A 25,640-nucleotide genomic window follows, 5' to 3' on the forward strand; every position below is an offset into this window, starting at 1 on the left:
ACCATGCCGATGCAGCTGGTGCTGGTGCGGGAGCACCAACACAAGGTTGGGCGCTGTGGAAGGCCATTTGGGTGCCGCAATGGGTGGGTGCCAGCACATTTGCCCCTTCACTGGGGTGAGTGCCCCAGGGAGGGCATTTTCATTGGCATAGGTCCATGCCACCTCCAGAGGGGGATCCCCTCCCCCCCAGATTGGGTTGTTCGTTTTGTTTGATTATGAGTCTTCTTATTTGGCAGGCCTGCAGCTCAAACATATATTATAGTAATTATGAAGTGACTGGAACTATATGAAGAAATCTGTAACGCCATTTTATTGAGATCTGCAAGTAGAATACACTTTCCACAACACTTTTTTGGAGGATAGAACTTAAGGAAAAAGCTTTGCTGCCGCAGTATCAACGCAAGTCAATAATGGACACACACGACATAATGGATCCATTCCACTAGCTGAGGAACTTTGCTCTAGCAGAAACAATAGCTCCCTCATGCCAGAGAGCCTTCATTTGTTGTCAGGGAAAGGTTCCTCCGGCCCCCGCAGCATCCAATCTGTTGCTACATATCACTGGAAACAATCAAATGAATATCCTAACAGCATTCCAATGAAGTGTGGCTCTATTGGTGGATACTTAAATCTGCAGATTGGGGCCACACTGTCAAAAGGCACATTTTTCAGCAAATTTGGCAAACCCCTCAGGCTCACAGAAAAGCCTAAAAACTGGGGGGCGGGGGGTGGATGGTGGCAAGAAATGCCTAAATTAGCATTGTCTGCATAAGCAGAGATACATCTCCTACTTCTCTTCTGCTACAGCTAAACTGGGGTCGATTGAACTGGGCTGCTGCCATGTTGAAACTGGAATCGAGCAAGATGGGAAAGCTGTTGCTGTCATTGAGATGACGAAGCTGGGGTTGGGCAGGCTGGGGGGGGGAGGGGCGGGGATCCTGCTTGTATTTGCACAATAGTATAAATCTTTTGCTACCTCCTGGATACTCCTGCCCCACAATGCACTCAAATTCAGATCTCCAATTATTAGAATTTGTTGCACATGTTTATGGCACTTAGAGAACAGGCAAGGAAAGGCCATCCTAAATTTGGAATTCTCAGGATCGAAATACATAATACACCCAACAAGTGTCCTGTGGTGGATGAATGCTGGACTCGCAGTCAGATGTACCTCGAGAAAGTCATCCTAAATAGCACTCATTTGCTCAGTGCTGTGGGGTGGGAGAAGAAGCCTCTGGTTTCCCTCTGACCCCATTTTTTGCCACTGGAAATTGCAAGGGGGAGGGTACTTTTCACCCTTGGAAGGACATATGGAGCAAGAGAAAAGGGACAAAATCCCGACCACAGTGCTGCTATGTCCACTGGAGAAAGAGGTGTGGAAGGGAGTGGAACCTCCTTCTCTTTGCAGTATTTCCACAGAGAGCCAAATGAAGAGTTTTGCTTAAAGTGAGTTTTCTCTGGCCTCCATGCACATCTGCTTGTGAGCACAGTTACACACTCATTACCTGACACGACTTGGGTGTATTGTATATTTTGGCCCTCAGTAATTTAGTCTTCTTTCAGAACTTAAACCAATCCATTAGGAATTCTGGACCGTTCAGATTTTTTTATTTTTCAGTTTATCACAGAGCACCGTATATGTTTTGCCCAAGTTTTTCTGAGCGTCAGGTCTTTTCTGTCCACCCTACATTACTGATGACCTTGCGCACATTGCTAAAGCACTGCCAAATAACATTTTAATGCTGTCTCAAGATTCATAGTGATAGTGTGATAATAGTGCCTTGTATGCAAGCGGAAGCAACCACAGCAAAGACAGAACCTTGGTGTAAATCATAGTGCAATCCTGTCCGGATTGCTTTTTGCAGGGTTTTAGCGATGAAAATATTCAGGGACAAAAAGGAGAAAAAAAGTGGCAGGAAAAAAATGATGGGAGGGAAATGAACGGAAGCCATAGCAACCTGTGCACGCTCCAGTTCCAGAATTAATTTTAGAAATTCTCCTAATTAAACCAGAATTCAGGAGGAATGGAATGTAAGGCAAAATGAATCCAGGGGACAGTTATGGGGGAGGACATTTGTTCATATCTAGCCAGTTGTGTCTTGCATAGATTGATGATTTTCATGCAACACTTGGCAAGGTTTGCTACAGAAGACTGCAGCCCTGCATAGTATTGTCCCATGGATCCCTATAACAGTGGTGGCGAACCTTTGGCACTCCAGATGTTATGGACTACAATTCCCATCAGCCCCTGCCAGCATGGCCAATGCTGGCAGGGACTGATGGGAATTGTAGTCCATAACATCTGGAGTGCCAAAGGTTTGCCACCACGGCGTTATAACGCTGAGCCAGATTTATCCATGTCACCCTCTTAGCACTTCTTCTGAGCTCTCTCAGCCCCACCTACCTCACAGGGTGTTTGTTGGGAAAGGGGAAGGGAAATCCCCTTTGAGTCTCCTATAGAAGAGAAAGGCGGGATATAAATCCGACTCTTCTTCTTCTGCTTCTTCTTCCCCTCCCAGTGGCAGCCAATGAGGTCAAGAAAGGAGCGGGGAAAGGACATGAGTGATCTGACGCAGCATTATGAGCAGAGGATTCAACCCGGAGCTACTTGTTTTCAGCGGAAGCCTTGTGTTTTGCGTCACACGCAGTCCCGCCCTCAGATGAAGATATTTTCAGATGCAAAACTGACTCACAGTAAAACTCCAACAGTGCCCCACCCCCCCCACCCCCGCCCTCAGCAGATTTACTCAAAATTTAGAGAAGGCAACTCAAATGGGTTACTGCAAGGAAAGCATTATTAGGTTTGCACTGCTACCGTCTTACATGGAGAACAGCCTATGAAACTATGAGGCATTTTTGGTGAATCTTAGATCAGCATTCACAATAGATTTAGAAATGAGTAACAGATTAAACCATATTATGCAATATAATGGCTAGCACAAGTTGTTATAAAAACACAATATACTTGGACGGATCTGAATTGGTTAGAAAAACCCTTCTGGGTTTTAATGGAGCGTCCGACAAGTTGTGAAACCACAACCTTTTGGGGAGTGCAAGCGGTAGCAGCTCTATAGGGCGAGGTCTCAAGAGTAGATTTTGGCTGTCCGCTCACAGTGTGCTTGAATTTCATCGGCCAGGTCAAGGCACCGCAGAATCCGCCTCTTCTCTGCTGCCAGTTCCTCTTTGGAAACGTGGCCCAAGAGCTTTTGGGCAAAGAAGATGAGATCTTGCATGAAGAGGCCAACTGACCCACGGGGAGCTTCGGGGAAGCTTTCTAAGCACCCGCTTTTGAAACAGAAGTTGATCGTCTTATTGCGTTTCATTCCTGGCGCCCTCTCTTCAATCCAAGTCAGAGGCCTAAGTTGAAGAAAAGGAAAGAGTTCAGGAGAGAAACAACAACACATGAAGTCCCTTGGAAGTGTCAAAATGCTCATTTAAAAAGTAATTGTTTTAGTATGATGCTGTGGTGGTCCACAGAGATGGAAGAACTTTGCAGGTCAGCTAGTCCAGCTCTCTGGAGCAGCAGTGGCGTAGAAGGTTAAGAGCTCGTGTATCTAATCTGGAGGAACCGGGTTTGATTTCCCTGCTCTGCCGCCTGAGCTGTGGAGGCTTATCTGGGGAATTCAGATTACCCTGTGCACTTCCACACACGCCAGCTGGGTGACCTTGGGCTAGTCACAGCTTCTCGAAGCTCTCTCAGCCCCACCTACCTCACAGGGTGTTTGTTGTGAGGGAGGGAAGGGCAAGGAGATTGTAAGCCCCTTTGAGTCTCCTGCAGGAGAGAAAGGGGGATATAAATCCAAAAAACCCCCTCTTCTTCTTCTCTTCTTCATTGCTGTGGTTTCTTCATACAGAGGAACAAAAATCTGCTCTGCCGCTGAAGCAGGAAGCAATATGGGAGTGGGTGGCAGTGGCATTCACATGCCCTGTGCCCATGCAGCTCATGATGCTCCTGTTGCCCGACTGACCTATGGTGGACCAAGGGCCCCTGTTTAATGACAGGCAGTGGCACCTCAACCACCTCAGCCAACCTTGGGATGCCCAGCAGTAGTGCCAAAATAGCTTGTTTTGGGCAGCCTACAAGGAGAAAGAACTTGGTTTGGACAATCTCTCTCCAAAGCAACTTGCATAATGTCCTCTCACACCCTTCTTGACAGAATTAAGTCTACCCAAAAGGTCTTGTGTGGGGAGAGTTCCCATCTCCAGCCTTGGACCACACGCACGGAGAAGACAAAGGATGTATTAATGTGCTTACCTGTCCTGTCCTGCACTAACTGATGTTTCTTCCTATGAGTTAAACTTTTAACAACCACCTTACTTTACATTATCATTGTTTCACAGCTGCGATCTCTTCAGCTAACTTCCCGGGGCACATCAGGCTGATATCAAAACCCAATACACTGATGACCCACCATTAAAGTTGATGTCTGTCTCTTGTCCTTCTCAGGAAGAGAAGGAAATTCCTTTTGTCTAGGGCAGTGGTGGCAAACTTTTTCGAGACCGAGTGCCCAAACTGCAACCCAAAACCCACTTATTTATCGCAAAGCGCCAACATGGCAATTTAACCTGAATACGTCGAGGCTTGTAGCGTAGCCCGCTGGCTCCAAGTCGTGCATTACTCGGGAGTAAGCTTGTTGGTAGTCGGGGGCTTTGCTTTGAAGCAACCGTGCAACTCTTCCAATGGGTGACTCACGACACTAGGAGGGTTTACTCAGAAGCAAGCCCCATTGCCAGCAACCGAGCTTACACCCAGGTAAAGGATCGCGCTTTAGTTCTTCGCATGAAAATCAGTGGGGTTTAACAGCATTTAACAGGGTAACCTACACTGCTTCACCAAAACTAGGTCTTAGGTTTAATGCTAATAATCGAGCTCAGCAGCCCAGGCCAGCCTAGATGGGAGGGGGGGCACTTTGTTTGCGCGTGCCCACAGAGAGGGCTCTGAGTGCCACCTCTGGCACCCATGCCATAGGTTCGCCACCACTGGTCTAGGGAGATTTAGGATCACTCATGACATGCCTCTGAAGATGCCAGTCATACATGCGGGCGAAACGTCAGGAGCAAAAACTGGCAGGCCGTGCCCACACAGCCCGGAAAACCCACAACACCCATTTTAACCCACACTTGGAAGAGCAGATGATGACCCCAGAAACCCTTTCCCCTCTGTCACATCAAAGGCCCCCATGCGGAGGGGGTCAGAATCTGAGGCTCCGTCACCACCAGGCATTTGAAACCGAAACACTCAGCTGGTGAACTCAATTGACGTCAATGGAATTCCGCCAATGGGAATTCTGGCCCAGTGACAAATAGCCCTGGAACACTATGCATGTCACTTTGCACCCCAGAGCCAAGTCGAAGAGCCGGTTGTTTCCCACGTCGGTCAAATGCTGGATAAGCCAAACAGTTTGCACAATCTATCTAGACAGGCTGAGAAAAGTCCACATTGGCTGGCTTCCCTAGGAAGGGGCGGGGGGGACCCAGAGGTGGCCCTGTGTGCAGCAATGTCAGGAGGCCTGTATTGTGGGATTTTGCTTATGCTGCTGTTTCATTGCACTGGGGGGAGGATGGTAGGGGTTAATTGCATTTCTAACTGTCTTTTCACTGTTGCTGTAGAATGTGGAGTAGCACCAGGTGGTGTTCAAGGTCGTTGCTTGCCCATCTCCTGTTATCTCCTTACACTTACTTTTAGGCGCACTTTCCCAGAGTTTGTGTGTGTTTTTGGGATTCTGACAAGCAGCTCATTTCTTCAAGACCTACCCTGCAAAAATCTTTTATTGCGAATCGATGAAATGCACAGAATAAAGGCTACGCCAGATGCTTGCCGCCATTTCTTAGCGCCACCTACTGGCAGTTCTCCACCGCTTAGAAAAAAGTTTGCCAATCGCTTGCTCGTTATTGAAGGAAATACATCGGCGCCCTGACCAAACTTCCCCTTGCATGCATACTTCCTCTTGGCCAGTGGTACCCAGTCCTGCCTGTCCTGAGCCCACCTGCGAAGCTTTGCTCAGGAACTCTTGTCAGTGGAGATGTTCGAGCACCAGGGCTGTTACTTATCCAGAAGGCTGACTAGGCTGAATCCTAGGGGTCCGGCAGGGACTAGGGGCCCTGTTTATGATTGCAAACTTCTCCACTTACCTGTGGGATGTTCTAGAATCCCTATGATCCCAATTTGTATGGGCAAATGCTGAACAAACAAATATTACAAAAAAAATTGGAGAAGTTGCAAGGCACACTCATAGTCAGCTGCAGTTTGTTTTGAGTCAGTGGGGAGCAGGGGAAAACCGTGGGCCAACAGGGTGCTAGCATCATGGCGCTAGCATCAGGGCGCCCAATAGGGCGCTAGCACATGGTATGTGCCGTCATACCGCGGCCTCCCTTATTATACCTCCATGAGCAATACAATCTTGTCGTGCTCTTGATCGCGTGTGCTTGAAAGTCCCCATGAGCAGTTGGGATCAGCCAAAACAGTTATTATTTATAATTTTTTAGAACAACAACAACAAATGGCAGCCAAAATGTACACGCACAAGTCAGAATTTCAAAAGAGAAAAGAAAAGGAAGAAAGACAGTTGCTGCTTGTGGTTTTACTCTGCATAATTAATGGCAGCACGTCCCCTTGAGAGGGAATGATTGCGTAATTCTGCATATATAAATATTTATTGTTTTGCTCTTTTTTTTACACTGGTCAAAGACTCAATCAATCAATTGACTGATTGAACTTACTAATACCAACCTCTTGTCTGCCGTCTGAAACTGCGCGGTCATCCTGGAGTAATTCTTCTCTTTCTGCTCCTCCCTCACAGCAGACGTGACAGTGAGGTCTCCAAAAAGGTCAACCAGCCAAGTCAGGCGAGCGATCCCACTGAAAGCGGGAAACCCTGAACGCTCTTCATCCAACGGACCGCCTTTTAGGATATAAGAAAGAGAAGAGTTATAATCAGAGGTGGGATCCAGCAGGTTCTCACAGGTTCCCGAGAGTAGGTTACTAATTATTTGTGTGTGCCGAGAGGGGGTTACTAATTGGTGATTTTGCCACATGATTTTTGCCTTAGTTACGCCCCTCCTCTCAGCAGTAACGCGCAGAACTTGAAGCAGTCTAGAAGGAGGTGCACTGGCGTGCGTGGCAGCCTGCGCCTGCGTGCATTCGTTTCCCGCCCAAGGCCTGGCACAGTGGCTGCATCCTTGCCACAGCCCCGCCCAGGAATCCCCCGCCCCCAGAATGCCCAGCCACACCCCCGTCGTGCCCCGCCCAGCCCCATTGGCACTACGCCACAGTTTCAATCCCAACACCATGGGAACCTGTTACTAACATTTTTGGATTCCACAACTGGTTATAATATGTGGCAGGAAGGATGTTTTTCGAGATATCTGTGGGTGGACAGAACTTCTAAGTTCTGCTCTACACATGCAGGAGAAGGAAGGAGTACAATGCTGAATGGCCAGGATGGAGGGAGCGTTGTCTGATTTTCAGACAGTCTCCTTAAAATTCCTTGCAAGCAGAAACCTTTCAGGGAAGGCAATGGGATTCCCTTAACCTTGGTTCTCCATGTGCTATTTTGCAATCGGCAGGGAGGGTTTTTACAAAACATGGGTTGGCATTCAAATGTCATTTTCCATAAGCTGTGTGAAGGGCTCCAAGCCATTCTATTGTCTTAGTTTGACACACATGTAGATACAGCCTGCAGGCTTACTGCCTAGTGTTAGTAAAGGTACTGTCACAAATATTACACCCATGCGTACTCCAACTCACTGGGTGAGTATCATTTTAACATTATCTTACTATCACAAATATACAAAAAATGTTTAGTAAGTACACCATCAGGTATGGCTATAAAACCTCTAGATTAGGTTTTTATTTCGGCAGTCCTTTGTCAAGCCAATCTGTAATGTATGAATACAAGTGTTAATTAATCCTTTCATTTTCATATAATTAAACAAAAACCCCAAGAACCCTCCCAATACACTTACAATTGTTGTACAAAGTATTCTTTTTCTTATTCCTCTAGGAGCACAACTGTTTTTTCTTACACTATACAGATTGGCTTGACAAAGGACTGCCGAAATAAAAACCTAATCTAGAGGTTTTATAGCCATACCTGATGGTGTACTTACTAAACATTTTTTGTATATTTGTGATAGTAAGATAATGTTAAAATGATACTCACCTAGTGAGTTGGAGTACGCATGGGTGTAATATTTGTGACAGTACCTGTTGTACACCTGCCTTGATTATTATGGTAGTGTTAGTAAAGGGGCATTTCCCTTTTTTAAAAATAAAGAATCTCATTAAAATCAAAGCTGGTGTTGCTGGCACAGAACTTTTCTGGGATGTTGTGTGGTTTCTGGGCTGTATGGTCATGTTCTAGTAGCATTTTCTCCTGATGTTTTGCCTGCATCTGTGGCTGGCATCTTCAGAGGATCCTCTGAAGATGCCAGCCACAGATGCAGGCGAAACGTCAGGAGAAAATGCTATTAGAACACGGTCACACAGCCTGGAAACCACACAACACCCTAGTGATTCCGGCCGTGAAAGCATTCAACAATACAGAACTTTTCGTTTGCCAAATGTTTTGCAATCTTTTTTGCCTGTGCCCTTCTAACAATTATCCATTTAACAATGAGGAACCGGGGCTCAGAGGTCAACCAGGAGCAGACATAACAATTAACCACGGTTAGCTCATTAGTTAACTCCGGTTAAATTTAAAAAGCAACATACAGTGATGTTGAACAGATGAGACCTGTCCCACTAGAGAATGTATGCAATAGGAAAATCTGCTTGCCCCTAACCTCAGGTGGAGAAACTGACTTAACCTTGGTTAACTGGTGCAGATATAACTCATGAGCATGGATAATGCAAACCATGGATCACACACAGTTTCAGTCAGGGCCTCACACATTGCCATAGTTTAATTAAGTTAATGATAATGAAATTATGAATAATAAAGGGTTCAAATAGACACGACAAAGATTCTGTATATAATTTCAACTATCAAATGCAAAGTACACGCTTCTGCAGCCTCAGTTTGCCTCTTAGCCACGCAGAGTAAGGGGAGGGCATTTAATTCTTCCACTTTCATTTAATTTCACTATTTGAAAACCAGCTTTCGAGTTCTTCTACTACTGCTTTATAGGTGAAAGTTCCTTTAAAATGTTAAAAGCAAAGCAAGGATCCAGGTTGCAAGTGCTATGGTTCCAAGTGATGGACAGCTCACACATTCAGCTATGTTGCCCTTGCTGCAACGCATATCAGCTGGGTCTCTGCTAGCAGGATGGGAGGAAGAGCAAACCAGCATTTGTCAAGGCAAACCAAGTTTGAATGATCGTTTGCAACATGGTTTCATACTACGTTCGGACTGAGCCAAATACTTCAAGTCATGATTTCATGTCCTGTTCTATGGCCAAACTTTAACTGTGAGATTCAGCATTCACCTGTCAGCCCTGCCTGCAATACTGCCTGCCAGAGTACCATCTGAACTCTAAGTGACTGTACCACCTGAAGAACATATAAGCTTAGTGAAACTGAACAAGTTGTGCCTGAAAACAAATACTGTTTCTGCCAAAGATCTATGTTATAAATATATACTTCTGCTGCCTTATTTACCATTCTCCAAGTTATTCATCTCTCATTCACATCTCTTCTCTTGTTAAATAAATATTTTAATCTGTTTGTCTTGTCTCTGTCTTCATATTATTATTTTGGTGTGCCTTATCAAAGGGTTTGTTGAAGCAGCGGATTTACTTGGAGTAGACCACCTTGCAGGACGCAATGTAGACAAGAACTGACAGACACACAGTCACCAGTGCAGTTCTATTTATTGCTATCTACTGACAAAGTGCTTCGCCAGACCACAGGTGTTTTCAGGCACACATCACTCTGTTGTCTGTGCTGTCTATATACAAATGTGGTACCAATCAGGTGCCCTTACCTTATCAGGTTTTGCACACGGTACATGTTGTGCACTCAGTCCTAATTTGCACACGGCACCTGCTAGAAGGAGGGTCCAGCTGTCATTTAGATTTTGCTCATCTAAACACATGTTCTGACAGGGTTTTGCCAAGAAAGTTTTTTTTTTAAAAAAAAACAGGCTTCCTTCAGATTCTGGGAGTATAAATGGGCTGAGGGAAAGTGCTTCTTACCACCAAACGCTACCATATTATAAGCAGCTCAGTCTGTGAGGTGAAAAAGACGGGAAAAATCTGACAAGCCAAGTCAGTGAGCTGTTTCCCTGTCTTAGGGGTTTGAGGAAGGTATTGGGGGTGGGTGGGTCTGTTTCACAGGAGATCTTCAGGCTCTACTTGGAGCATGGAAACCTTAGGAAGCAGCCTGTAAAGAGGAAAAAGAGGAACACCCAGGTCATCACAGACTTTCTAAGACTTATCCCTTCCAGGAGTAAATAGGATAAGTGAAATCACTGGGCATGAGTCTGACCACCGATCCCTTCTGCCAGACACGGTCCCTTGAGCAACCGACCTGTGAAGTGCAGTGTTCCCTTCACAAGCTCCTTCCCCTCGACCTCCTTCTTCAGCTGCTTGTACTCCTCTGTAAGAAGCTCGATATGCTCTACATGAAGAACTTTACCTGCAAGAACAAATGGTTAATGGGTTTACAGACTGTGCCAAAAGGAGATCAAAAATGAGCTGCGCTTAGCAACGGCACAGGGCCAGACTCTGGTTCTGATGGATTCTCTACAACAAGAGAAACAGACAAAGCCTGTCCTGAAGATCTTCTTCCACTGCAAGTATTAAAGCCAATATGCTCTGTCTCAGAAAAAGATGTCAGTACAGCCAGCTGAGGTGCAACGGTTGAGAAAATTGTATACATCCGGATGAGAATATAGTCCCGAATGAATATGAGAACAATCATTCATTTTCACAGGCTGCCTTTGTCAAAACCATTATTTTGTGCATTATATGGTGCATAATGTTGTATGAGTAAACAATGCCAAAATGTATTTTATTTTCAAACTTTCAAACAGACAGGAAGGAACAGAGCTAGGTGGGCACCAGGACCCAGGTGGAACATTCAACAACAAAGAAGATCCAGCATGTTGAGCTCTGCGGCGGAGGAATATACAGTCCTGCTAACATTTTTTCTGAGACAGATTAGAACATTCTGGAGAAAGGACCCAATTGCAAGTCTCTCCAACCAGTTCGTGAAGGCTTACTTCACCCACGGCATCCTGCACTTCCCATCGGTCCACTCCTGCTCGGCCTTTCTGGGGTGACAGTCAGAGGGTCCTCCCTATCCTGGGACTCCCTTTTGTTCCTGCTAAGTCACATCTGACTTACTGCAACTCTGGTGGGGTTTTTAAGGCAAGTGACGTTCAGAGCAGGTCTGCCATTGTCCTCCATGCCACGCCCCTGGACTTCTCCCTTCCAAATACTTGCCAGGTTTGACCCTGCTTAGCTTCTGAGATCAGGCTAGGCTGGGATATCCAGATGCATTTGGTTCCAGATGCATTTGGTTCCAGATGCATTTGGTTCCAGCTGTTGAGATGCATTTGGTTCTAGATGCATTTGGTTCCAGTGTTCTGATGCATTTGGTTCCAGATGCATTTGGTTCCAGTGTTCAGATGCATTTGGTTCCAGATGCATTTGGTTCCAGCTGTCCAGATGCATTTGGTTCCAGGTATTCACCGGGTACAGCTCTGAAGGAAGTTACTTCACTGTGTTGTCCACACCCACCTTTCCCACACAAGCCTTTCCATACTCTGACCACTCAGGATTCCATGGACCACCATCTTTAGGGCCCTGTCCAACATATGGACCGCCCCCCCTTGGCCTGAGTCCAACCCCTTCCCAGCATTTCTGCTCCCTGGCCAGCCCTAGAAGAACACAATCTTCCCCAACAGTCTGTACCACTCCCAAATGATAAGCACTGTTCTTCAGACAGGGCTTGCTGGTGGGTGTCAGGCCCTGGACTATTTTGACTGCTTCTCTTCTCAGTCCTTCTGGGCCACCAGCTGATTGGGAGGGGCACCAGCTGCAGCCCCTCCCGCCACACATCTAATTCCACCCGAGAGCTCCAGTTTCAGTTCCATGGCAATAAAGTGATGTAAGGGTATCATATGGGACAATATCCCTGTACCTTTAATAGCTGTGCCCCTAAAAAGAACTTGGGCAAATACAACATCTCCCAGCTTAGCACTGCAGTGTTAGAAGATGCAATACTTGCCAAAATTCCCCTTTCTACGCAAATATTACAACACAAAGGATTCTTTTGCATCTGTGATGCCTCGAGGTATGCACTTCAAACAACATAGCAGCAAAACCAGGGTAGTTGCACCCCCCCCCAACCCCCCCCCCCAAACTTTAGGTCTGACTTCACATAAATTACCTTTCTGCTCTGCCATCTCCCAGAGCTTATGTGCTGTCTTCGCAGACAATGCCATGGGGTACTCAACAAGGACGTGTTTTCCAGCCTCCAGGAACATCCTTACAGGACAGAAGTGGATACATATCACGTTTATTCCTTGCCCTTCTTCTGAATCACTCAGAGCTCAAAGATGGGGAAATCCCAAATGATTCTTAGCAGCTCTTCAAAACGACAGTTCCCAGCATTCTGTGTGGACACTGTAGTACACCATTTTCTAATTGGCTTATAATTCAGAATGCCTTTAGCTCACAGGTGGATGATGGAAACTGTAGTCCATAACAGCTGGAGGGCCATGAGTTTGACACCGATGCTTTAGTTGAAAGTTGGGGGTGCTTTTATGCACTAAGGACCATTTCATATCTGATATTCTATTGGCCAAGAAACAGAAGCTCCTCAGCAAATAGATGAAATTCCTCAGGGTTGGTAAGGCAAAACTGTTCTACCAGGCCTATGGTTGAAGCAGTAACGGTTTAGCATCAAATGGCCTCCTCCTTCCTTCTACCCTTTCCTCTCCTGTTCTTCGATGCAGGATAATAGGAATATGTCCTGTCTACTGTGATGAATTTTAGCCGCCATCTATTTTTCAGGATAGGATAATGATGTGTTTGTTGGTTTTAATTGTTAATTGTTAACTGGTTGTTAATTAATTATTTATTGTATTTTGTACTGATATATTTTTGTATATTGGAAGCTGCCCTGGGCCTTGAAGGGGAAGGGTGGCCGACAAATGTAATAAAACAAATAAATAAAGGCACACACACGAACATATTTCGGGGAGGGGGAAATAGGTAGAAATGGGATCAGAGCAAGGCCAAGCTTCCATGTTTCTGGAAGTCAAATAAAGGGACACTTTAAATGCGCTGTAACAATTGATGATGGAGACATGTCTTTTGCTGTTGGGTATCTACTTTTATTCTGTTTCATATGTAGTGTGGCAGACTGCCCTCAGGGAGACCCAGCTTCCAATCCCCACCCTGCCATAGAAGCTTACAATGTGACCTCGGGAATAAAAGAGGGGAAAGGAGAATGATGCAAGGTACTTTGGGTGCCCTGTTGGGGAGAATGGATGGGTAAAACAAAGTGAATAAAATAAAAATAAGAGATTCGCTGGAATGTTGGAGGCCAAATGAACCATCTAATTACAACCTAATGCAAGGGAAAGTAAGAGGTCATACCTAATGCTCTCCTCGTGGTTTCTGTTGTCGGTGCTGATGACGGCAGCGTGGATCTCCTTGTTGTCGAGAGCTTCTTGTAAACTGATTTGATTGGCCTGGTGAACATTGCCTAGCGGTCTCCTAGATGGAGCGAAAACAAATGTGAATCCAAATGCCAGAATGTTTGGTTCTGTAGAACAAGTATTCAAAGGAAGAAATAGCGGCATCTGGACTGAAAAACAGAGCTGAAGGAGAGAAGTCGAGCTTATGCCCTTCTTTTCTTGCATCAAGGGACATCTACATGAGCTTAAAACATCTTCAACCAGGAGCAAAGGCCTCACCAACAAGCCCGCTCTGCCTTTAAAAAGGAGAAGAGACCAAAAGTTGAGCTAGAATGCTGGTACCAAGATCCATTTTTCTCCAGACTCCATCACATACCTTCTCAATAGCCAATCTTCTGAAATCAGAATGTGTATTTACTTATAGCACAAGCTAATGCTAGTTCTGGTGCAGCCACACTGAATGTCATGCCATGCAATATATGTGGTCACCACACAAGGGCAAAGGTTATACATGAGTAGAATACACCCTTCTCTGCTTCCTGTTGTTCAGCTGGTCTGGGCCAGGACCAAAGGAACTTAAATAACTGATGAGAACAGGCTTGCTTGGGCTATCCACACCAGGGTGTGTTCAATGTGGCAAATCATTAAGACTGGCGCTTAAATGAGCCAGTTGAGTTAAAGCTGGAATGCTCCAAGCTAGACGATATTAAAAATATCCTCTGAAGACGCCAGCCACAGATGCAGGCGAAACGTCAGGAGAAAATGCTACTGGAACATGGCCACACAACCTGGAAAACCCACAACTCCCTAGTGATTCCGGCCATGAAACCCTTCGACGATATTAAAAATGCTCGTTGGACGTCTTACCTAGACACAAAGCCCACGAGTTTAAGATGCTCTGCAGGACTGGAAGGCAAAGGATTCAGCAAGTCTCGGATCCGCACCGACCCAGCAATTCCAACCCCGATGACCACAGTCCCAAACATTGCCAAGTCTGCGTGTCAGGGAAGAAACAGGAAATGTCAGAAATGTGACTCTTTTCTGCCATGACTTCCACATCGTCCCAGAATGTGCGCTCATTACCCAAAGGTTTAAGTTTTGAAAGAGCTGTATCACTTCAGCCCATTTGTGCTCTTTTACCACCTTGCAGGATTATCAGACACAAAAGTTTCCGGCATGCCCCTTCCTGTCTGTCTTACGAGGCCGCCTCATCTTGCTAAGCAACGTGGAGAATTATGCCACACACTGGATGCAGAAAGAAGCTCAGCTTCTAGCAAAACAGCCACACGAAGTCAGAAGGAGATAAATGACCCCTGATGGAAATGGATCTATTCATCCTGTGTAATATTCCATCCGTTCTTGCAGTCCAAAGGCCTGAGGGAAGGAGAAATGTTCTGTGTCTTTAATAGAGGCTTCATGTGTAGAAATGGGCAGTGGAAGCTTTTCATGGTATGGAGGTGAATAATATCACCATGGAAATAATGTCCCATTAACCCTCTATGAAAGGGACTGGGTAGTTTTTCCTCCTCCCCATAGAATCATAGAGTTGGAAGAGCCTCCAAGGGTAAGGTGACCAGATGGTCACCTTTGTGACCCGGTACGGGTGGGTAGGCGGCCGCACGCGCATGTGCGCGCAGCCCTGTGACAGGGCGGGAAACAGCAGCGTCCCAGAAGGCCGTGCTCCTGCGGCCGCGCATGAGAGCTAGGGAGGTGCTGCCGTGACTGCCTTTGCCCCTTCAGAAGGCAGGTGCGACAGCCTCCCAAAAAATTGGAGCACAATTGAAATAAACTCCAGCGGGACAAATTGTTTTGAAGGGGTGGAACTGTCTGTCCACCAAAAAAGCGGAGGATCGCCTGGTCGAAGCTCACCCAAGGGCCATCAAGTCAACCCCCTGCAATGCAGGAACACACAACGATAGAAATGACAGAAGAAAGGAGGTAGGAAACGAGCAGGCATGTAAACAGCGGGGGGAGGGGGGGCAGCCCTCCCTCAAATGTGCAACATCCCACCACGCAGGAGCACAGGCTGGCCTGGAGATACATAAGAGGCTGCTTTCCACCATGCTAAAGTGCCCCCCCCCCTTAATAAAAAAATTGCCTCCCTTACAAAATATTTATATCTACAGGCCTGGGAACAGGGGAGTCCAAAGGTAGCAAAAGAACGAACGGAACCAAAAATGAACCTGTGATGGAGTAAACGGGGGCTGCAGAAAAATCCTTTCATTTCGACCTATGTGGAAAGCCATGTAACAATGTAGTCCTGATCAGAGATACCTCCTTCTAAATCCACTGAAGTCAATGAGCTTAGAAGGATGTAACTCTGCTTAGGAGTCCACTGTAAGTAGCATTTCTCCCTGCAAATAATTTGTTGCTTTCTCCACCTTGCCTGCATCCTAGTGATAAGGCCCGCATGCTTGTGGCTGTTCCAGATAAGTGCGAGTGTCAGCTAAGTACCTAGTTGCCTGTCAGAAAGATAGACTGAGTTGTCAAACAGAAGGATATTTCTTGGGTCAAAGTTGAACTGGGTGCTGGCATTTACCAGGAGCCGTGTCTAATTTAGTTTGCTTGACTAGCAGCTTGGGTTTTGTTTGTTAAACTTTACCGCATTATTCTATTTTTGAACACATCTTGCTCTCCTGCCCAAAGGATGACAGCTTTAGGCCCGATTTCTCTGCCTTAACCTCTGCTGGGTTCACGGATCTCTCTACCAACGCAAAGATGATTCTTCTGCTCAACCATCCTGAGGCTGAAATAATGGAAATCGTAGCCAAATTTTTGCTGCGCACTTTGAACTAGGTTCCCTTGGCTTCTGTTCACACTATTTTAATTGTTCTCTATTGGATTTACATTTTTCCTTTTGTCCCCATGCTGTATATGCCCAATAAAGGACTCTCTGAATCTTGTTTATAAATTTTATTCTATTTCAAAACCCTTAATTGCTGCCCCATGAAATAACCTCTACAGTCCCGTGGCTGTAAATGCTAATAGAGAAACGTCTCAGCCGAAGGGTATTTTCTCATACTTAAGAAACAATCATTTTTAACAAGACAAATAATACTGCTAATTGGGGGGACGGGGGACGGACATGTGTGCAATTCCAACAAGGAAATGTTGAACTTTATGAATCACTCCAGTTACAGAGCATGTCTTGTATCCAAAGTAAAAGGCCATTTGGGGTCCACACAAACACACAAACTTCATTCTTAAGATCAACTGGGATATTGCTACTGATGTCTGCTGGAACAGGGTTGCATGCAGAGACACCCCCAGAATCCCTCACTCAGACAGATGCTGTGAAGACCTCCATTTTTTTGTGAGGCCACACTATTCTCTATACACTGACCCAGGAGTCAGTGAACTACAATTTGCCGCAAAAGAAATCCCTTTCATATGAAACCCAACCATTACATAGTATTTATTTATATAGACCAGTGATGGCGAACCTTTTCGAGACTGAGTGCCCAGATTGCAATCCAAAACTCACTTATTTATCGCAAAGTGCCAACACGGCAATTGAACCTGAATACTGAGGTTTTCGTTTAGAAAAAACGGTTGGCTCTGGGGCGTGCGTTACTCGGGAGCAAGCTTGGTGGTAGTCGGTGGCTTTGCTTTGAAGCAACTGTGCAACTCTTCCAACTGGAGAATCATGACCCTAGGAGGGATTACTCAAAAGCAAGCCCCATTGCCAGCAACCGAGCTTACTCCCAGGTAAAGGATCACACTTTAGTTCTTCCCATGAAAATCAGTGGGGTTTAACAGTGCTTAACAGGGTTACCTACACTGCTTCCCCAAAACTAGGTCTTAGGTTTAATGTTAATAATCAAGTCCAGTGGCCCAGGCCAGCCTAGGTGTGTGGGAGAGGGGAGGGCGACTCTGTTTGCTCGTGCCCACAGAGAGGGCTCTGAGTGCCACCTCTGGCACCCGTGCCATAGGTTCGCCATCCCTGATATAGACTATTCTATGGTGCCTCTTTAGAGTCTTGCTTGAGGCAGCTTACAATTAAAACCCACAACAGTAAAAACAAGACAAACCTTGCCACGCCACTGACTAGCACCACTGGATGGCAATGAGCATCATTACCAGCCTGGGCAATTGCCCCTCTCACCCATCAGGCAAAGCAGACCTTCCTGGAGTTCCTATCAGAAGCACCTGGGCACCTGGATACTCACAACCTGCAATTAAGTGCTTCATGAATCAAATGGGGATAATGAATGGGGGAGGAGGAGAATTGTCACATTCTGTGTCTGAAGGCTTTAGTTGAAGAATATATTTCCTTCTTGCGGGAGTTGTGCAAGGTCAACAGCTGCATGACTTAAAAGGAAGTCCATATTGAATTCAAAGATATTTGGTGTGTGCTAAATCAGCCACTAGAGAGAGCCCTTAGCATCTCCAATGCTTACTTAGGTCGAGTAATGCTATCTCGTGGCTTTTATTTGAGGATTTCGCTTTGGACTAATGGGGCTACCTGCAAGCCCTGTTACTTAAGGCACAATTTGTCTCATGGGACCCCGTCCACACAGTCACAAACGAAAAGGTGTAGTCGAGCTTTGGCAAGAAAACGAAGGGAACCTCCTTCACCAAGGCAAAGGCAAAAATGCAGAAATACTAGCATTTGATGTGAGACACAGACAAAATACCACACATATTCCCCCCAAAAAGTGAATCAGTGCATAAACAAATAGGCTAATCTTATATTCCAAAAACAAATACGGAAAATTCCATACAATAACAGGTAAGTCAGGAGGATTCTATAAAATAACAGAATCACAAGCAAGCCAGCTAATCGTAGACCCAAAGGATTCCATATGGTACCAGAATAATGTTGCCTAGAACATTATTCATTTATTATATGTTACTTATCTCATTTTGAACCTGCCAGCAATAAGAGGATCCTGTTCCATGGGACATAATTCTGCTCCATATGGAATCCTTTGGCCAATGATTAGCTGACTCACTTGTGATTCTGTTATTTTACAGAATCCTCCTGATTGACTTACTATTATATGGAATTTTTGGAATTTGTTTTTGGATTATAAAATTAGCAGTGGCGTAGTGGTTAAGAGCAGGTGTACTCTAATCTGGAGGAACCGGGTTTGATTCCCTGCTCTGCCACCTGAGCTGTAGAGGCTTATCTGGGGAATTCAGATTAACCTGTTCACTCCCACACACGCCAGCTGGGTGGCCTTGGGCTAGTCACAGTTCTTTGGAGCTCTCTCAGCCCCACCCACCTCACAGGGTGTTTGTTGTGAGGGAGGAAGGGCAAGGAGACTGTAAGCTCCTTTGAGTCTCCTACAGGACAGAAAGGGGGGATAAAAATCCAAACTCTTCTTCTTCTCTTCTTATATGTTTATGCACCAACCCCCTCCACTTGGACACACATGTCAGTTTAAACAGGTCACCACGAACAATGAAGGAATATCTTTGTTATTCTTTCAGATTACAGTTGAGTTTAGGCAAATTCTTCAAGGATCTGTCTTATCATACAAGGTGCAGAGTATCAAGCTAGGCTATACTCAGTCATGGGAGTTACTGCAAGTCTTTGGGCCAGCCTTTCGGTCTCAGGCTAACTTACATCACTAGGTTGCTGAGAGAGTAAAGGGGGAAACGAAAAGCCATATAACCTGCCTGAGTTCCTGGCACCAAGGGTTGGATAAATTCAGGTAGTATCTGATTAAGGAACTCACCCACATACCGGTATTTATCTGTGTTTGTATCTGATAGCTACAAGGTGTGAGGGATGGTAAAATGTTGCTTTTCCATATATCAAAGAGATGTTACTTTTATAAACATAAGCATACAAAGGGACAATGACAATAATTATCTTATAAGTTATAAAGGAGGTCTCTTTAAATGTTTTCATTAGATGTAAGTCTATAGTAAGTATTTTCACACAGAAGTCACAAAGACTACAGTCTTTGCAGAATTATAATCTAGTTTTATAAAGTTCATATATAGTATTTACACTTAAATACTAGAAGAGTTTAAAAGGTATTTTTATATTCTTAATATACTCTTATAACATGTTAAAGAAAAGTCTGTAGAACAAGAAGAAGAAGAAGAGTTTGGATTTATATCCCCCCTTTCTCTCCTGCAGGAGACTCAAGGGGGCTTACAATCCCCCTCACAACAAACACCCTGTGAGGGAGGTGGGGCTGAGAGAGCTCCGAGAAGCTGTGACTAGCCCAAGGTCCCCCAGCTGGCGTGTGTGGGAGTGTACAGGCTAATCTGAATTCCCCAGATAAGCCTCCACAGCTCAGGTGGCAGAGCTGGGAATCAAACCCGGTTCCTTCAGATGAGATACACGAGCTCTTAACCTCCTACGCCACTGCTGCTCCCAACCACTACATCCTACTGGTTCTCCCTGATAAGTCTTTATGGCTGAGATCCTGCACTTCTTTACTAAGCAGTAAGCCCTAATGAAGCTAGTAGAACTTCTAACCAACCTTACAGAGGAGTGAATTACACAGTAAACACACATAGAGCTTCTCTCATACAGATAACTTTATGGCCCACCTTCCTCCCTGCCTGCCCCCCCCTCCCCCGCCCAACAACAAGTTAGCAGCAGCTCTATGGTACAGTCAGAAAAAGGTGTCAGCTGGGAACAGCTCATAACCTCCCCGATACTGGCAAATTTCTAAACAATCCCAAATATAAACCTGATGCTCTGCAAGATTAGGAGCCCGAAAGCATTCATCGTATATCAACCCAGAGAATTGCAAACAAAGGACTTCTGATTAATTTGATCAATCATGAAAACAGAGAAAACACGCACCACAGCCAAGCTGACCTCACTGCCCTGTGACATTCCTTAATTTGGCTGTGCCTCCAACCTCCAGCTTCTGCTGCGCACAGGCTGAGTAAGATCCCTCCCCTTAAACCTTCTTGGCTTTCCTTTTGCATGAATCAGTACTTCCCTCTCCTGCTCATCTGCTTCCTCTCTTTGCTCAAGCTCCAGGTTCCCAGACTATATTTTCAGGCACTCTGCAAAGCTTCACTATATCCTAATTTACCTTCCTAGCCTTCTATTCCTTTGCCTTGCCAGCAACCATGCCTCTGCCCTTTGCTTCCTGCCAAAAGCACAGATATACTCCAAAGAGATATGTCAAGCATTTTCCCCTGCCCAGCCAAGCTAATATGGACTAAGGGGATTCCAGAGAGGCTACACTTGCTTGTCAGTATCCTGACGTTGACATCTTTGCCCTGAGCAGTTTAAATGTTTGTTAACATTCTGAGCTATTGCTGCAAGACAGACCATTAAAAAAAAGGCATGTGGTCGCCAGCCATACAAATAAACGACAGAATGAGAATAGGTACCGTATATACCGGCGTATAAGACGACTGGGCATATAAGACGACCCTCCCACTTTTCCAGTTAAACTATAGAGTTTGGGATATACTCGCCATATAAGAGTACCCGGCGTATAAGACGACCCCACACTTTACAGATGATTTCCTAGGGTTCAAAAGTAGTCTTATACGCCAGTATATACAGTATATGGGGAAAAAAAGTGTGCACAAAATACAACAGATTGCAACAGACTGATTGCACTTTTCAAAATAAGATTAAAAAAATAATGCCAGGGCTGATGATGCAAAATAAGATAAAATGTTTTTTTATTACTCAGTTAAAATTTCCCAAATTCTCTACTGATCTTGCACTCTTTTTGGAAAACATCACTGCAATACTATCAGATTCCCCTAAAGAAGTCTCAGGAGCAGCAGTGGCATAGGAAGTTAAGAGCTCGTGTATCTAATCTGGAGGAACCGGGTTTGATTCCCAGCTGTGCCGCCTGAGCTGTGGAGGCATATCTGGGGAATTCAGATTAGCCTGTGCACTCCCACACATGCCAGCTGGGTGACCTTGGGCTAGTCACAGCTTCTCAGAGCTCTCTCAGCCCCACCTACCTCACAGGGTGTTTGTTGTGAGGGGAGAAGGGCAAGGAGATTGTAAGCCCCTTTGAGTCTCCTGCAGGAGAGAAAGGGGGGATATAAATCCAAAACTCTTCTCTTCTTCTCTTCTTAGTGAGACACATAAGGAATTTCAGAAATGTTAACTGAGTAATAAAATATATTTTTACCTTATTTTGCACCATTGGCCCATAGCCTTATTTTTTATCTCCTGCAATGAGCGGAGCCCTTTTATTACTCTGTATTACTTCTCAAAATGAACAAACCTGACATCAAGCTATGTCTAGCAAACCAGAACTGTTTTCTTTCAGTTTGGCTGGAAAGACCCACTACAGAACTGCCTAGGCTAATCTACAATACAAACGCCCCTTCAATTGTTCCTATTTATAGTCCTCACACAATGTGTATTTCTGATCACGGTTCCCCAGAGTGCATAACACAATTATTCTGATTTAATTTATGCCATCTGTTCGTGTGGCGCATGGGTGGGGGATGCTTCCCCCCAGTCCCAAAGTGGCAGCATTCTCTGAGACAGATTATTTTGTAACAAGCGATTGGGATAGCTTGCTTTTAGTCAGTCACACGCAGCCGCTTGCAAACAGCTGAAAGTTATCTGATTTGAACAGTGCCAGCCAGTCGGAGGGTTGGACTTTGGGACCACAAGATTGGCACAGGGTCACCACAGCCCTGCTTACGTTCACAATATGTATGATGCGTCCCAAAAGAGCCAGAAGGTGTATAAAAGAATGTCCTCTTTCAGTTTGAGGAGGCCCGTGGGGAGTGGCTTGCATTCACATCCTGTTCCCTGAGTTATATACAGCGCGCCTTTCTCACAGAGGCGCAATGCAGATTGCAAAACACAAAAACAATGCTATCGGACAGCATAGCACATCCAATGAATGGATTACCACATTAGAAAACAATCAGTGGTGGGATCCAAAAATTTTAGTAACAGGTTTCCATGGTGGTGGGATTCAAACTGTGGTATAGCGCCAATGGGGCTGGGCGGGGCATTCCGGGGGCATGGCCGGGCATTCTGGGGGCGGGGCATTCCTGGGCAGGGCTGTGGCAAGGACACAGCCGCTGCGCCAGTCCTTGGGCGGGAAACGAATGCACGCAGGAGCAGGCTGCCACGCACGCCGGTGCACCTACTGCTAGACTGCTTCAAGTTCTGCGCGCTACTGCTGAGAGGAGGGGCGTAACTAAGGCAAAAATCACATGGCAAAATTACCAATTAGTAACCCCCTCTTGGCACATACAAATAATTAGTAACCTACTCTCGGGAACCCGTGAGAACCTGCTGGATCCCACCTCTGAAAACAATCCCCCCAAACCTGTCTAAAGTGTGAAGAACCATGAACAACGACAAAACTGGACTGCAAAGGCAGAAGACATTAAAGTTACACCCAGGTGATACTTGTGATGAAAGGTGTGATGGATTACAATTTCCCTTTAAGTCTGCAGAGTGGGAACCCGTGTCCACACAACCCCGTGTTTCTCCCAGGGCTCCCCCACCTTTGGACTGCACTCTAAATAACCATCTGATGTTCTATCTATGTTCATTTTGACCCCCCCCCCCCCACTCTTGTAAGTTAATGTCTTCTGTCTTAGTGAAAATCGCAGCTTGGTAATTGAAGAAGAGTTGGATTTATATCCCCGCTTTCTCTCCTGCAAGGAGACTCAAAGGGGCTTACAAACTCCTTTCCCTTCCCCCCTCACAACAAACACCCTGTGAGGTAGGTGGGGCTGAGAGAGCTCCCTAGAGTTGTGACTAGCCCAAGGTCACCCAGCTGGCGTGTGTGGGAGTGTACAGGCTAATCTGAATTCCCCAGATAAGCCTCCACAGCTCAAGCGACAGAGCAGGGAATCAAACCCTGTTCCTCCAGATTAGAGTACACCTGCTCTTAACCTCCTATGCCACTGCTGCCCCCTACCACTAAACCCTGGTTTGCACACTCCCTCCAAGCCAGGAATGCAAACCACCATTCATTATGCCTGCACCTTACCACCGTCTAGAGTCAGGTCTCCATCTTAAAATTTCACCAGTCTATTGCTAAATAATGTTTTTCTGTGCCTGTGCACGACTAAACTTGCTACGAATCTTGCAAGGTTGCTAACTGCACGTGTGGGTTTACATTTATGGAAATTTAATTTTCCCAAGTATCATTCCCCCTTTTTGGGCCGTAACAATAATAGCTTAGGGGGAAAAAATTAAAAGACACCCTCCAGGCAGACAGAAGATAAACACGAAAGGTACTTATTGTTCTGTCTGCAGAGCTGAGCAAAGTTCCAAGTCCGAGGTAAAAATAGATGGTTGCTTAAAAGGAGGAAACTGTCCTTGCTTGTTGGCTAAACCGGCACTACTCAAATCTTTCACGTCTAACCAGAGGTGGGATCCAGCAGGTTCTCACAGGTTCCCGAGAGTAGGTTACTAATTATTTGTGTGTGCCGAGAGGGGGTTACTAATTGGTGATTTTGCCACGTGATTTTGGCCTTAGTTACGCCCCTCCTCTCAGCAGTAGCGCGCAGAACTTGAAGCAGTCTAGCAGGAGGTGCACCGGTGTGCGTGGCAGACTGCACCTGCGTGCATTCGTTTCCCACCCAAGGACCGGCTCAGCGGCTGCATCCTTGCCAAAGCCCTGCCCAGGAATGCCCCGCCCCTGGAATGCCTGGCCATGCCCCTGTCGTGCCCCGCCCAGCCCCACTGGTGCTACGCCACAGTTTGAATCCCACCACCATGGGAACCTGTTACTAAAATTTTTGGATCCCACCACTGCGTCTAACTAGATTTCCTTTCCTCTGCTCACCCTAGTCTATAAGTGGGCCCTGTTAACAAAACACTTGGCAACACCGGTTATGAGCACCATGGTACGTGACAATGGAATTGTATTATCCTATTTAAGTCATGCATATCCGTGAGGAGGGGCTGGCCCAACTCTCATTTCTTGCCTGTCTGAGCTACAGTTCACAGGTGATGCCTTTTTCTATTTATTACAGGGATCACTAGCAACGGGGAATATGAATGCCGGGCAGGGTAACTTAGCACCGCAATTGCACTCACGGTGTGTGGAAACTTGCCGACGTCTATAAATCAATGTCATTTTAATAAGCTGTGAGATGTGCAGCCAGCCATATCTGAGGCACATTTGCTCAGAAGCTGAACCCGTTGCATTGCCCCCAAAGCACATGCGAAATCCAGCTGCCTGAAGCCACGGGCACAGAGTTTAAGGGCACGTCCGTTCAAGAGTCTTAAACGTATTTGGGAAGAAGGATTGAACTGCCCAGGGCTACTTGTGGGATCAGACATTAGTTAAGTCACAATTTCTGGAGAAGCAAGTGCTATAGCAGTGATGGCGAACCTATGGCACAGGTGCCAGAGGTGGCACTCAGAGCCCTTTCTGGGGGCACACACAAACAGAGTCCCCCCCGCCCCACACACACATCTAGGCTGGCCTGGGCTGCTGGGCTCGATTATTAGCATTAAACCTAAGACCTAGTTTTGGGGAAGCAGTGTAGGTAACCTTGTCAAGCACTGTTAAACCCCACTGATTTTCATGCAAAGAACTAAAGCATGATCCTTTACCTGGGAGTAAGCTCGGTTGCTGGCAATGGGCCTTGCTTCTGAGTAAACCCTTCTAGGGTCATGATTCACCTGTTGGAAGAGTTGCACGGTTGCTTCAAAGCAAAGCCACCGACTACCACCAAGCTTACTCCCGAGTAATGCACGCCTTGTAGCCAACCTCAGTATTCAGGTTAAATTGCTGTGTTGGCACTTTGCGATAAATAAGTGGGTTTTGGGTTGCAATCTTGGCACTCGGTCTCGAAAAGGTTCGCCATCACTGTGATATAGTCTCCCTAGGGACCATACCACTTCAAGAATGCAAGTGAAGAATTGCACGATTGAATGCTTCGCCATGTTGAACACACATAGGTTATATTGAGTCAGACCACTGGCCGATCAGGATCAGTATTATCTGCTGTGATTGGCTCTCTGGGAGCTTTGCTAATTTAGTGGGATGCTGATTCAGGTTGTTTGAAGTCCAACAATATTATGTATATAGAAACTGAATAAGAGAGGTGCCAAAATACACCCTTGTTTTATTCCTTTCCCAGTTCTTACTGAGTCTGAAAGGTAACTCCTTG

At 45.8% G+C, this 25,640-nt stretch overlaps 1 protein-coding gene across 2 annotated transcripts in view; it reads right to left on the bottom strand.

The window, feature by feature from the left end:
* Positions 1-287: 287 nt before the first annotated feature.
* The window catches only part of BLVRA (biliverdin reductase A), a 37,619-nt gene continuing 12,266 nt past the window's right edge, over positions 288-25,640 (bottom strand). For both annotated transcript variants that reach the window (XM_048511561.1, XM_048511560.1), the window contains 6 exons: positions 14,457-14,583; positions 13,549-13,668; positions 12,335-12,432; positions 10,469-10,576; positions 6,731-6,902; positions 288-3,357 (listed from right to left, as the gene is read on the bottom strand). In XM_048511561.1, coding sequence (XP_048367518.1) covers positions 3,084-3,357; positions 6,731-6,902; positions 10,469-10,576; positions 12,335-12,432; positions 13,549-13,668; positions 14,457-14,575 — 891 coding nt within the window. In that variant the 5' untranslated portion in view covers positions 14,576-14,583 and the 3' untranslated portion in view covers positions 288-3,083. The remainder of the gene's footprint in view (positions 3,358-6,730; positions 6,903-10,468; positions 10,577-12,334; positions 12,433-13,548; positions 13,669-14,456; positions 14,584-25,640) is intronic.

Source organism: Sphaerodactylus townsendi, linkage group LG11, assembly GCF_021028975.2.
Source record: "Sphaerodactylus townsendi isolate TG3544 linkage group LG11, MPM_Stown_v2.3, whole genome shotgun sequence".
In the NCBI taxonomy this organism is placed as follows: Eukaryota; Metazoa; Chordata; class Lepidosauria; order Squamata; family Sphaerodactylidae; genus Sphaerodactylus; species Sphaerodactylus townsendi.